The sequence below is a fragment of the Erithacus rubecula genome (assembly GCF_903797595.1).
Source record: "Erithacus rubecula genome assembly, chromosome: 5".
Taxonomy (NCBI): Eukaryota; Metazoa; Chordata; class Aves; order Passeriformes; family Muscicapidae; genus Erithacus; species Erithacus rubecula.
In genome coordinates, this window is record NC_136687.1 from 55,073,388 (window position 1) to 55,086,170 (window position 12,783).

The following is a 12,783-nucleotide window of genomic DNA, read 5'->3' on the forward strand; positions in this document are numbered from 1 at the left end:
TGAACAGAGACAGGGATTACAATATTTTCATTGTGCTCATGACTTCCTTCCAAGGCATTCCTCCATCTCACCTCCTGCTCTCTCAGTGAATGCCCTTTCTTGGCCCACAAGATGAGGGCTGCACCACAAGACAGGATTTTTGTGCACTTCACAACCCTGCTCACAAGGGAAGAGCAGACAGCTCAGCAAGGCTCATAAGCAGCAGGTTTGCCATGAATTCATCATCAGAGAGAAACTGGGGCCTCAGCTGGTATTGGTATGGAAACAAACTGAGGAGCTGAGCCTGTAGGCCAAAAAACGGGGCCAAATGATCTATCACTGTTCTGGATTACTTTCACCTGAAGTTAAATTTTCTGCTGTTTTCTCACTAACACACAACCCAGTTTTGGTGCCAATCATATTTGCAATGAGCGCATGCAAGCCTGTTTCATTTTCTCAGTTGGCTTCCTAGCAGATACCTGCACAGTAGGGAAAAAACCATGGCTTTTATTAGCACTAACCAAAATGCTTGTTAGTAAAATGTATGAAACAACATCCAGTTTTCCCTCTGGACCTAAGCACTTCCAAGAAGTTGATTTCTTTTTTTGTTTTTAAAGATTTTTTTGTGACATCATTATTTTAATGAGAATATTTCTGATTATTGCAGATTATTTTTCTATGATTGGGGTCTATCACTGGTCTTGGAATTCAATATACACCTAACAAAGAAATTCCACCCTCCTGAGTCCCTAGACTGTCTCTAGGTGCCAAGATTGAAAATGCAGAGGTGATAAATAAATTCTTCTTAATTGCAGTAAGATCAGAATTTGGGATTTGTTAGTCAGAATTTGTTAATTATCCTCACCATAATCCCATTTGAGTTATACACTTGATCAAGACTTGTGGGGTGACAACGGGGTTCCTGTGAGAGGGCACAGACAGACTGCCTAGGTGTAATGAGGCTGAGGGAGGAATAACAATGTCCCTATTCATATACCCAGACCCTGCAGCATCTGAGCCATCTGCTGCTAAAACTGCAGGTCTGGACTGAAGAATGCCAGATTATTTCCCTCTTCTGTTATTCAGACAGCACTTTTCTGACATACACTAGGTCTATGCTCATTTGTTCTGTTAGAATCCCAGAGCAACTTTTTACTGTCAGAAGGCACTGTGTAAACTCAGAATAACATGCACTGGTGGAATTACAGCCCTTAAAAGAATAAGCCTAACTGGATGAAACTGCAAAAGGAATTCCTTTGCTAACACAAAAGGGATCTAAATCTAGAGTTCTAGTTATAAAGAATTTGCATGGTAGAAGAGAATAGAAACACAGTATCTGTAGCACAAAGCAAATGAAATGAAACTCAGTAAATTGCTCCTGTGAGTGATTTTGATGACTCCAGTCAATTACTGACGTGAGAAAATTCTGCACAGTTTGGGTCACAGTTCCAAAGAAAATTAATTTGGTTAGAAGTGATCAGCAACACTTCTGAAACCTCCTGAATGGTGTGGGCTTGAGCCCCAAGAAGCACAAAGCACCATGGCCAACTTCTCAAAATGTCACAAAGTTGCTTAACAACTATGTGGGCATTAGTATTGCAGAACATTACAAAACCTGTGCTAGATGAAGGAAGGCTCCTTGTGCAAATATGAGATTTTTACCAACTAATAAATGATGGAATAAACAACATAAAAATGGGGGTTTTTCCCCCCTAGAAAACAACAGCCTCCTTAGTAGCGACTGACTAAACAGGTTTGATTCCTCTGAATAATTTTACTCTCTGCTAAAGGCAGCAATTCTGCATTCTGTGGAGAAGAGAGGGAGCTGCACTTTGCATTGTTTCACAGAGTTGATTTTGCTGTCTGTAATAATGAAAAACCAAAATGTTTGCACGAGGTAGGACTGGACTGTGAACAGCCCAGTAGTAGTAGTTGTCCCTATGCATGGCAAGGGGGTTGAAACAGATGATTTTCAAGGTTCCTTCCATCCAAAACCAGTCTATGATTCTAGGTACTCAGAAGTGTGTTAACCAGAGTATGTGAAACACAATTTTTTCTTTATGCTTACCTGTCCAGTCGGTACTACTAAATTTTCAGAATTTTTGATGGAGGTTGCTACAAAATATGAATTAGTCTGATAAAAAAATTAGGTAAACAGTCCTCCAGAAATTTCTTTTTCATTTTGGATTAAACAGAGGCAGGTATACCTGAAATATGCACCAAGTAGTTCCACTAAAGTCAGTCCAGGCATTCCACTTATTAAGGCTACACTACAGCTACACAAAATGATCTCTCACTAACTGTTCTTGTCTGGTGTACTTTTGATGACAAACATGACAAAAGAAATTCTGCTGCTTGTGGTTCAAAACAAACCCCAAACAAACAAAGTTATCTCCTGCATGAAGTGAAAAGAGGGTGTTGCCAGGGAGGGGCACGGGAGAACCTATCTCTGCAGGAGCATTTCACACAAGCCTTATCAATGGCACACATTAGAATACACCCCATTCCTGCTCTTTTATATGGGCTGGAGTCCCCACATCAGACAGCACAGATGTCCTGCTCTGTCACATGTCCACACTGTGCTTGGGCACACACAGGAGGGAACAAAAAGCCTGGTCAATTATTTGAATACTATTAAAACGTGATTCTAAAGTGGTGTCTGACAGCAAAACTTAGTGCTTCAAAATCAGTTGGTTGGAAACTTCCTGCCAATGGAATGATGTCTTTCTATCAAAAGTTCTATCAACAAAAAAGCATCCAGTTTGTCTCCAGCACCATTGCTTCCAGCCATCCAGCCAGGCTCAGAGTGGGACAGAAAGGTATTGCATGTGTTTGTCTGTGTGCCTATTGGATGCTTTGTTTTTTGCAGAGTTTTGACAATTCACTGCAAGGTGCTTGCACGTTCTTGTTAAAGGTGGCAGAAGTGGCTGCATCTACTCTCTGTCTAAATAGACACATATTGTTAATAACACCCTGTGCCCTGCCAGTCCTTTCTCACCCCATATCATATTTACCCTTTACAATGTTCTGTCTGGTTGCATTTATAAGTTAAACCTCTATAGACAGGAAAACATGCTGGCTGCTGCTGGGTTTGTATCTAGCATATACAGAGGAGGAATGGAAAGAAATTGTATGCAGATAAAATTTTAAAGGCCTGAAGGATGACTTTGCATAAGAAAGGTTTTAAGTGTTAAAGATGTCTAAGTTTTTACAGCCCTGCTTTCAATATTAACCGTATTGAAAACTTTTTCTCATGTTTCTTCTGTTTATGAGACAGAAGTTAATGTAGCCTGTGGTGAACCTTTCAATTTATGTTCATCCTTATGGTAAGCAAGAGTAAATATTTTGCTTTGACTAAGATGGCTAATGTGTATAAATCCAGGGATGTACATAACTAATACAAGTGACTATGTAAAATACTGTCCATATTCTTTAGCCAAACACATCCTTTTTGCTTCAAACTCGTGTTTCACACCCTAAGCACAGACAGCAACTTTTAAAAATTTTGTAGAAACTGTAAAAATTGCCATTATTACCCCAGAAAGTACAGTAAGCTTTCCATTTTTAGCCTCCAGTTATTAAAAGCATATGCACTTTAACATTTTTAAAGTGCTAAACTTAAAATCAATGCAGGATAAGTCACACCATTAGTTTGGAAGAAAAAATTATGCTGGAGGTTCTGTAACATGAATGATAGGGGAAAGAGAACTGTCCACTGGTTTTGCTCATAGTAAAAAGATGAAGAGGACAATGAACAACTCTATTAGATTTTTTAAAGGGAGGGAGAAATCTTGAGCTGTGGAGCTCATATCTTCAGCATGCTGTACTGGCCAAGTCTGCACTGCTGGCAAGGCAGTAAATTTGAAAAGGTTTGAATGCAAAGTGAGAAAGACCATCAACATCTGCCCCATGCTTATTTTTTTCCCAGGCACCTGCTCCTAGTGCTGCTGGCTGCAGTGTAGAGAGCTTTTCAACTTTTTGCAAGTTATCTACAAATGAAACAAGCTGATGTACAAAGACAACTATCTAACTGGTGGTTGCTGGAAACTGGAAATTCAGAGCTTGAAGGGACCTGCAGCAACCTTCTTCACCCTGTGCTGGCAATAAGGGTATTTTGGGTAATCTGTTTTTAAAAGTAATCCCCAACTAGCAAGGTTCCAACACTACTTTGGGTAGTTTGCTTTTCTCTTCTTGTACTCAAAAAGCTCTAAATTATATAAAACTAATTTCCTTCAAATTGAGGTAATTCCTGCTCACTTTCCTACAGCAGGAAGAAACATGAATAAACTAGCTAAAAGCATGCTTACCTTTCAAATGAGTGTGAGTAGCACCAAATCACAGGTAGGATGTGCTGCTGCTCTGACTTCCATATCCAAGCTTCTGCTCATCATGTCCAAATCAGAGCCACAGAAGATGTGTCTCTCAAGTTTTGCAGAACCATCTCCCCTGTTTCCCCAGAAAGCTGGGAGTGCCCTCTCCCCATGGCTCCATCATTCCCATGAGCTGCTCCCTGCTTGGCAGGGCTGTGGGTCAAAAACCCCAATTTGTGAGCACTTGTGACAGCCCAGGTTCTGTTCAGGCTTCATTGACACAAATAATTTCAAGTCCACAAGTGTTTATCTGCTAAGCACTCAGCATCCACACCTCTGAGACTGGCCATCCAAGGTAGAGGAAAACTTTTTCAGCAATCACAGACATTTTCAACAGTGCAATAACCAACATGAACACCAAATAACAAATATTAAATATTATTTCTAGCACACAAGTTCTGTGAAAGCTCAGAAATAAAATACAACCACTCTGAAAACATTTTCAAAAGCAAAGTTATTCATAAAGAGGCTTGCAAGCATCAATTAAAAAACACTGTAAACATTGTTTATATGAATTATTCCTCACAAATATTTGTTATTCTTATTTCTTCTGCATTCAACTAATGCTGTTTGTTGCCCAGGGCACTCTTGATCTAATATCTAAAAAAGCATTTAAGCACTTACAAAATTTCTATTAAATGGAAGAAAAACAGGAGATGCACATTAAAAATCCACCATATAGGAAGCAGATTTAGCCAAACTCTTCCACCCTAAATAATACTGCTACATATAAAATTCATACAATTACCTCATTCTTAAACTCAGAGTAAATGTACAGAAATGAAAAATAAATCTATGAAAATGAAAAATGAAAAGGATATGTTATCTGTGGAGCTGATGAAAAAAGGTGTGAGCTTTCAAACATTCCTTTGCATTTTATTTCACAGAAGCCATCTGAAAATCTCTTTTTGAGTTTCATTAAGAAATTACTTTTATTTGTAGAAAATGTCAGCTGGCACCTAAATTTGAAAGCTGCCATAGAGTTCTTTACTATTACTGGCAAAAATAACACTGGTTTGAGAAGGTTTACCTAAAAACAGAATCTGTGCTTTCCTGCCGATTTCCAGCTCTCAGGGTAGCTTCATGGCTGTGGGGCTCACAATCTGTGCTTTTAAATATATTTATTTTTACAGATAAATATAAGCTAGGATATACTGGTCGTGCCTCCAGACCAGGAGCTCAGGAATAAGGGTCACTTGCCAAAGTTCATGCAGGAATATTCTGATGGAGCCACCTCAGACAATCCCCTCACATCTCTGCTCCTCCTGTCTGTACCAAGTCACTGCAGGGTCCTGCAGCCCTCTGGGTTTGTGTCTCCTGGCCCCAGCTCAGCTCAGCCAGAGCCCAGGGGAAGAAACAGTGCAAGAGTGACTCTTGATTATTATTAAATTGGTTTGAAATTTAATAACCAGTTAAGCCCAGAAATCTGAATTTTCTTGGATGAGGCTGTCACTCTTCCACTGCTTCTTCCCCTGAGCGGCACAATGAGCAAGCAAAGGTTTGCAGTCTTAGAACAATCCCTGACCATGAATGGCTGGGTGTTATCAACTGTGTAATTTAAAATAAACTGTAAATGCTAACGATATCTGCACTAGCAAATGAAACAATTCCTAGGAAACTCCCAGGCACTAGAATAGCACTGTTTATGCTGGTAATCTAGTTGTGGCCCAAACCAGATTTTGGAAGTTAAAACCCTCCAGGAGCCATTTCCAGTAGGAAATTCACAGGTATACAAGCACAAACAGTGCCATTCCAGCTAATATCAGTGGTGGTGGTGTTCCTGTGCAGGTTTAATTTATTAGAAAATAATTAAGTGTGGCATTTTCCCTAACAAGGGCATTTCTAACTTCAAGAATGTAACTTTTTTTGCAGATACATCCCTTTTGAGAGTCGAGAGGGCTTTTCTTTGCTCCAGAGGGTTCTGCAGCTCTGTCCTGCTGTCACTGCACTGCCCTCTCAAAGGGCCACTCCTGCTGGTTCTCAGGCTCCAGAACGTTTCGTAGGGACACTCCAGCCTCACCATAGGGAATAGGATTGAGTTCAATTGAACCTTCCTGTGAAGAAACACAAATGCATTATCATCACTGCAGCATGCACAAATGGAAAACCAATAATGTCTGTATAATATTACTAGTCCTCCTATTTTTCCTTATTATTAAATTGTTTCAGTAATAAAATATTTTTGCATACCTGTTACTATAGCCTTACATTTATTCTTATTATAAGTTAACTAGTATTTTAATTTTTATCAATATTAACTCATCACAGTTAAGACTGTGATAAATTATTACACCATAAGAAATGGTTCATAATTATAGGATCTAAAATAATTCAGACAGATAAAACTCACTTGAACACTACAATTATCAGGACCTTCTATGAAAAACATCTGCAAACTGTGAGCAGGTCCTACCCAGGAAGAGAGGTCAGCTGAGGTAAATTAAATTTTGATTATAAGCAACCTAATTTTAAGAATTCCATCCAATGGTAACAAAAAACCCCTTCCTAGTAGAAAAGCAACTACAGTTAAAATGAACATCAGAAATCTGAGTGACAAGTGGAAAGCTGAAAGTTCATGTTCTGTAATATATACATGTTATACACACAGCAACAAATATTTGAAAAAAATTGACTTACCTGTGATTTTCTCCATGCATACCAAAAAATAGCAACAATAAGAATACAAAGCAACACAAGGGCAATGCTGACTCCTGCCACTAGAAGAGCAAAAAGAAAGGTAACCATGACTCTAAGACATTAAGACAAGGAAAAAAATTGATACCTGCATTTGTGGTGGGTAATTTTGCAGCATAAAATAGTTATATGTGACACTAAAATATAGGTCTTGATTTTTCCTACAAACAAAAATCTCATTCAGTTCTGGGTTTGTACAGAAATAAGCCAATCATGTGATAGATCATTACAGTACTTTGTATTTTTGGCAGTGCAAATATGTGCTATAATTAATCTCCAATTTTTTTTTTTTTTTTAGCAAAGTTACTGCTGATGACAAAATTAATATTTGTGTTACAGATTTTATTAAAAGAAAAAGGCCCAAAGTAATTGCAATAAGAAAGCAAATTACTATGGTTTAGTTTAGTTGAGTGATACTCTCATTACTGATATCACCAGAGAAATACCATTCTTGCAATTATGGAGTGTCTTAAATACTATTATATGAAAGCAGAGTTTTTCAGGCTAATGACAAGTCCATACATAGCTTTTGTATTCTATAATCAAATGCAGTAAAAGAAGTTAAAAATTCAAAAGTTTGGTAAAGAAAAACTTATTTTAGCGAAAGTACAATATGCTGAAGTTGTCAACTTACCTACTAGAGTTGGCAGACTTCTTCCTACTAGAAGGGAAATAATAAAAATTAGAAGGCTGAGCAAAGTGCCCAGCCACATGTAACAAAGCTACATCAATATGAGAAGCAGAGAGACTACAGAGGAAGGAGGGAGGGCAGGTGAAACCCCTGGCACTTCAGCTACTAACCCCACCCCAGCAGCTGCTGTGGAGGCCACCCAAAGCCCCACAAAAGTGGGATTTGAGAAAGCACTCGTGTCGTGAGCTCAGCTAGGAAGCTTCATGCAGCCCTTGGCTGTGGTGTGAGAAGCAGAGGTGGCCTTGAGAAAGCAGTGACTCCAGAAAAACCATGGATTTGAGACAACCCAGAGGCAGGTGCTGCACAGAGAGGTGTTACAGACACCTCACAGGTCTGGGGGACCTTCTCTGCTGTTGTCTTCCTTGTTAGTGTTCTTTTCTTGGCATAGAATACAAAGCTAGCTACTGATCACAGAAAATGCCTGACATTTTATATTAAATTATACATTTCCTGCCCCTTGGCAATTATTTAGGCTGTATTATTTGAGATGACTGAAATATTCTTTGTGCTTCAGCTTCCACCTCTGTAGAAACAGGTGGAAACCTGTTTAAATCAATCACATTGATGATGATGATGATGATGATGATGATGATGATGATGATTATCAAATAATCACATTGATTATTATTGGTAATTTTACTGCTAAATTCGTTTGTGCTTGCAGTTCTTCTAAGGATAGTTATTGGGTAGAAATGTGTTCACAAGACTCAGATGTGCACACCTGAGGGAAGAACTGACTCAGGATTTGAAGGAAGCAACAACTTCAAACACAGACCTGGTACAGGAGCACTCCAACGTGTTTCCACTTCAGGACCCGGTGTAGAACTTTCAGTATGTGCACCGTGTCCCTTAGGAGGTGAAAACTCCGATGTTGGTTTTATTGGTTCTGTCACTTCACCCTGAGCATTACAAAGATATCCTAAAATTAAAAATAGTTCAATAAATTATTGCTGGAGTATGCCATGCCAAGTATTATTAAGGTTGTTTGATAATTTCAGTTATAAGATTCAAATACTCATAACTTGGACAATCCTGCCTTCTGTTTTACATTTTGAATGTTTACCTTCATCCTTTCTTTATTTGTGTGTGAACATTTCAGTTGAAATTGTTAAGATATTTCTCAGAAAAAGTCTGGAAAAACTCCCCTCACTGCCATTTACTCAGCTTTAAAAAAAATCACAGATATTCTTGTCAGCTATTATTTCCTTGCTCTGGAGTAAGAAAATTAAACCTATAAGGGAGCAATAGCAGAGCCTTTATTAGATCTGGGCACCCTGTGAAAATTAGCAAACCCATTTTCATTTTGATGAGGATATGGCAGCTCAGTTCACCTGGGATGTTTATTGATACATTCATCCTCTTTCTCACTTTTCCTCTTTCCCTACATGCTTCTCAAATGGGAAGCAACCACTTTGGTGGAGATGATGACACACTCATTTGCTTACTTTAATTAACAAATATAATTAACACCCCTTCTTTCACATTACTTCTCCTCTTCAATTGCAAATTAATGAAAAAGAATTGGAGAGGGGTGAAAGATAGTTTTTCTGAACTTTTTGTTAATGACTGGAGGAGAGGAAAACTATACCCTTTTATAAGTTATTGGAGCATTAAGGAGATGCTTTTCACAGCCCCAGTTGTGACATAAGGAACAGACCAAAACAAAACCTCTTCTATTGAAGCAGAAGTTCCAGGAGATTCCACATGGGCTCTGCAACATTACAGGGTCTGCCCTGTGAGATTCTTGGACACACAAGTTAAAAAAATCTCTTATTTAATTCTGGTCTCCCCTGAGATTTGCTATCTACAAAGTTTTTCCTAGACCTATAGCATCCCCTTGAGACATAACATCCATCTGCATTTCTCTGGAAGAGAGCAAACATGTGCACCCAACAGTATTTATGGGCAGACTGCCTCTCTGAGAACGTGCAGCACCTGTTAGCAATGCATTAATTAATAATTCTCAGCCAGGCTTGTTTCAGAACACGTGTGCCTTCATGATAAGAAGGTCCATTAGCCAACCCTCTCCACCTCTTTGCACCTTCTTAAATTCTCCTTCTATAGTTGCCTTTAGAAGTATAAAGAAGAAGCTGTCTTCCCACCAAATTAAGCCTATTCTTTTTCTTTTTCACAAGGAAACAGTGTTCTGGTGGAAATTTATGAAACTGATACGATTAGTCACAAATTCTAATAGACAAACATAAGCCACTTTCATTACTGTCTAATGTTATACTCCAATTATGCAAGGCTCTCTAATACAATATTCAGTCACAAATTTTAAGTATCAAACATAAACATTTTCATTAGACAGAACTGATTCAAGGGGTGCTGACAGTCCTAATGGTGCAAATGGTGCAGTTGGGAAGTTCATGAAACCTGCAGAGGGAGATCCCAGCCATTCTCACTTCTACTCAGTAAATTCATAAAGTCTTTGTGGGGCAGGTGGGAAAAGGTCTGAAATAAATTTTTTGGTTTCCCTGCAGCATCACTGAGATACTGCCACTCTACCTGCAACCAGCAGTGCAGACAAATGAAAAGGGATGAGCTGTAGGTGTTATAATTTCTCTAATTCTATTGTTGATTGTTAGAATATTGATCATAACTGATATTAACATTTATTTTTGTCATTCATCAACGAGTCTAAGATGACTAATGTTCCAACAAGTCTTACCTTTTATACTGGCACATGTGTCTTTCTGTACCTAGTGAAGATTGCTTTAAAATACAACCTAAATTATTCTTGAAGTTCTATAATTAGGGGTGCCACAGGTATTTGCATGGCAAAAATAATTGTGTGCTTTTTAAGCATTAGTTTACTCATTAAGCTTAATTTGCTGATAGAGATATAACTAAAGTAATCATTCATGTGGTACAATATAATAATGCACAGACAAAACACTTTCAATGACTCTACTTAGAGATCAAGCCATATGAATTAACATTCAGAATGCACTTAGAAATATTTTCAAAAACTAATTGCAAGTATTAAATGGAAGTATTAGATGAGGAAAAAAACATAAAGAAATGCTCGCTCACCTGTAAACAACAGAACGAACACAGGTATTTTCTTAAACATCTTCATTTTTTCTCTTTGTGTCTGGAACAGGGCAAAAGCACCAGGGCAAAGTCCCTGTGTCAGTGTCCCCACAGCAAGGAAGTGCCACCAAAGCCACAGACCTCAAGAGCCCGCCCCTGCTGTGCTTATCATTCTGCTGTGCTGCTTACTGGCTGAATCAGGCTGGCTCCTGAAACACCTGCTGCAAGGGCTGGGATGCCAAATGGGCTCTGTCACTCCAGCAGTTTTGGATCTGCTGAATAGAATTGTCACCTTCACCCAGGGTGCAGAGAGCACAGAAAGCACGAGAGCAACAGGTGAACAGCAAGGGCTATCCATATGTAACACAGGTCCTGAACTGCTCATTTTCTATAACTCCAGTCTGGGTGAGGATATTCTTCTATGTCTCACCTACAAAGAGACTGTGTAGATCTCAAAGCTCTTGGTAAGAATGGAAAATGCATCCAGATGGAAAAGCCTGGACACATGGAAGTGCAATGCTTGTTGATCACAAAAGCCAGGCATTTTCTTTGGCACTGATTACAGACCATGATACATTCACAAATATTTAGTGCACCATAAAATTAAGTATTCAAAAACAGTGCCAGCCTATAAAGTGCAGTGACTATTCATATACCAAGATATTTAGGACAATTAAAAGAAACAGTGTTATGCCTTCCATAGTGCATCCCAAGTCCATCTCAAAACTGATAGTCAGTGCTCCAGATGGGTTGACAGAGATATGAACTTCATCAGAGTGTATACCATAGAATATGCTGAGTTGACTACTGATAATTTCAATTCAAAAGAAATAAATTTGTCAAGATAAAGGAATTTGTTTGGCAAGCTATCATCCTGCTGTCAAAACTTCACCCTCTTCCTCTGCTGAGACAATTTCTTTTGAGGTATCAGCAGTGCAGCAGGGAATATTTGTGTCCCCTGGACCCATGAAAAAGATACTAGCTGGAGTTTCAGGAGTGACAAGCAAACATGAATAACAATATCTCCATTCCACAGGACAGCATAATGCTTGCAGGGATGTATCATTAACAGCTTTTTTTCAGTGCACACCCTTATCTTTTATTTGGAACATTTATCAGGCTACAGCAGACTTGCAGTAAGAAATGCAGGTACAATGTTTTGCCTTCCAAGTCCATTGCTAACCAGCATATGAAACTCCTTTAATTATGCATCCTTTTTCTTTCAAAGGCTTTCTCCCAAAGAGTGCTTGTGTAACATTTTCATCTCAGACTTTGTTTGAAGACTATCTCCAGCAACAACTATGTTTTCTCTGTCTTCTTACAAACATTTCACTGGAGGAAGAAATTAATATCTTCATGCATCTCCTCTGTACACAGAAAAAAGCATTCATGCAAAAGACAAATTTGAAGAGCCCATCGTCTCAATGGAATACTCTGGAATTCCCTGCCCTGGTTGCCATATTCTGCATTTCTGAAATGTGCTGTCATTGCCATTGCTAGCAAGAATGCCAGAGTGAATCCAGTCTTCTAATTTTACAAAGTGCCACAGCAGCAATAGGTGTACACAAACAACAGTGATTTATGAAAAAAGGTGGAAGTAGGAGAGAAAATTTAGAGATGCCCATAGACAGGTTTGCTGAAACTGCAAAATTCAGAAGGATTTTGTCAAACTGGTTCTCCCCAGGAGGTTGTCCAAATATGTGGAACCATTTTACAATCTCTCTCAACTCCATGTTCTCATTAGCAGTCCTATTCTTGTCCTCACACATCCACACAGAGGCACCTCAGGGTTCCTGAAACAAATATACTGTATAATTTACAAATAACACTTGATAAGTTTTTTCAGACCCTCTGAAATGTGGTGTTCCTTTTCCACCACCAGAATCTAGGAATGTTGGATGCTCCCTTCCTTTTAGGAGTGGGACATGACAGTCACACACACTAATTTTCATGTCTACACTATTGTATGTGGCCAGGAACAGAACTAAGACTGGGAAAAATATTAATCCTTAC

At 38.8% G+C, this 12,783-nt stretch overlaps 1 protein-coding gene across 1 annotated transcript; it reads right to left on the reverse strand.

Moving 5' to 3' along the window:
* Positions 1-6,232: 6,232 nt before the first annotated feature.
* Positions 6,233-11,030, reverse strand: LOC306802713 (uncharacterized protein). Its single transcript, XM_079307235.1, has 5 exons — positions 10,771-11,030; positions 8,510-8,653; positions 7,678-7,701; positions 6,987-7,066; positions 6,233-6,403 (listed from the first exon to the last, which is right to left on the reverse strand). Exons 1-5 carry the CDS (start codon positions 10,814-10,816, stop codon positions 6,290-6,292), a joined length of 408 nt encoding a protein of 135 aa, XP_079163361.1. The 5' UTR covers positions 10,817-11,030; the 3' UTR covers positions 6,233-6,289.
* Positions 11,031-12,783: the final 1,753 nt, after the last annotated feature.

What these genes read in the sequence shown, in the direction of transcription:
- LOC306802713 (XM_079307235.1), bottom strand. Translation starts at nt 10,816, where the DNA reads ATGAAGATGTTTAAGAAAATACCTGTGTTCGTTCTGTTGTTTACAG. An exon ending in AAGTCTGCCAACTCTAGTAG is followed by an intron (nt 7,067 to 7,677) that starts GTAAGTTGACAA and finishes TTGCTCTTCTAG; the next exon opens with TGGCAGGAGTCAGCATTGCC. An exon ending in ATGCATGGAGAAAATCACAG is followed by an intron (nt 6,404 to 6,986) that starts GTAAGTCAATTT and finishes GTTTCTTCACAG; the next exon opens with GAAGGTTCAATTGAACTCAA.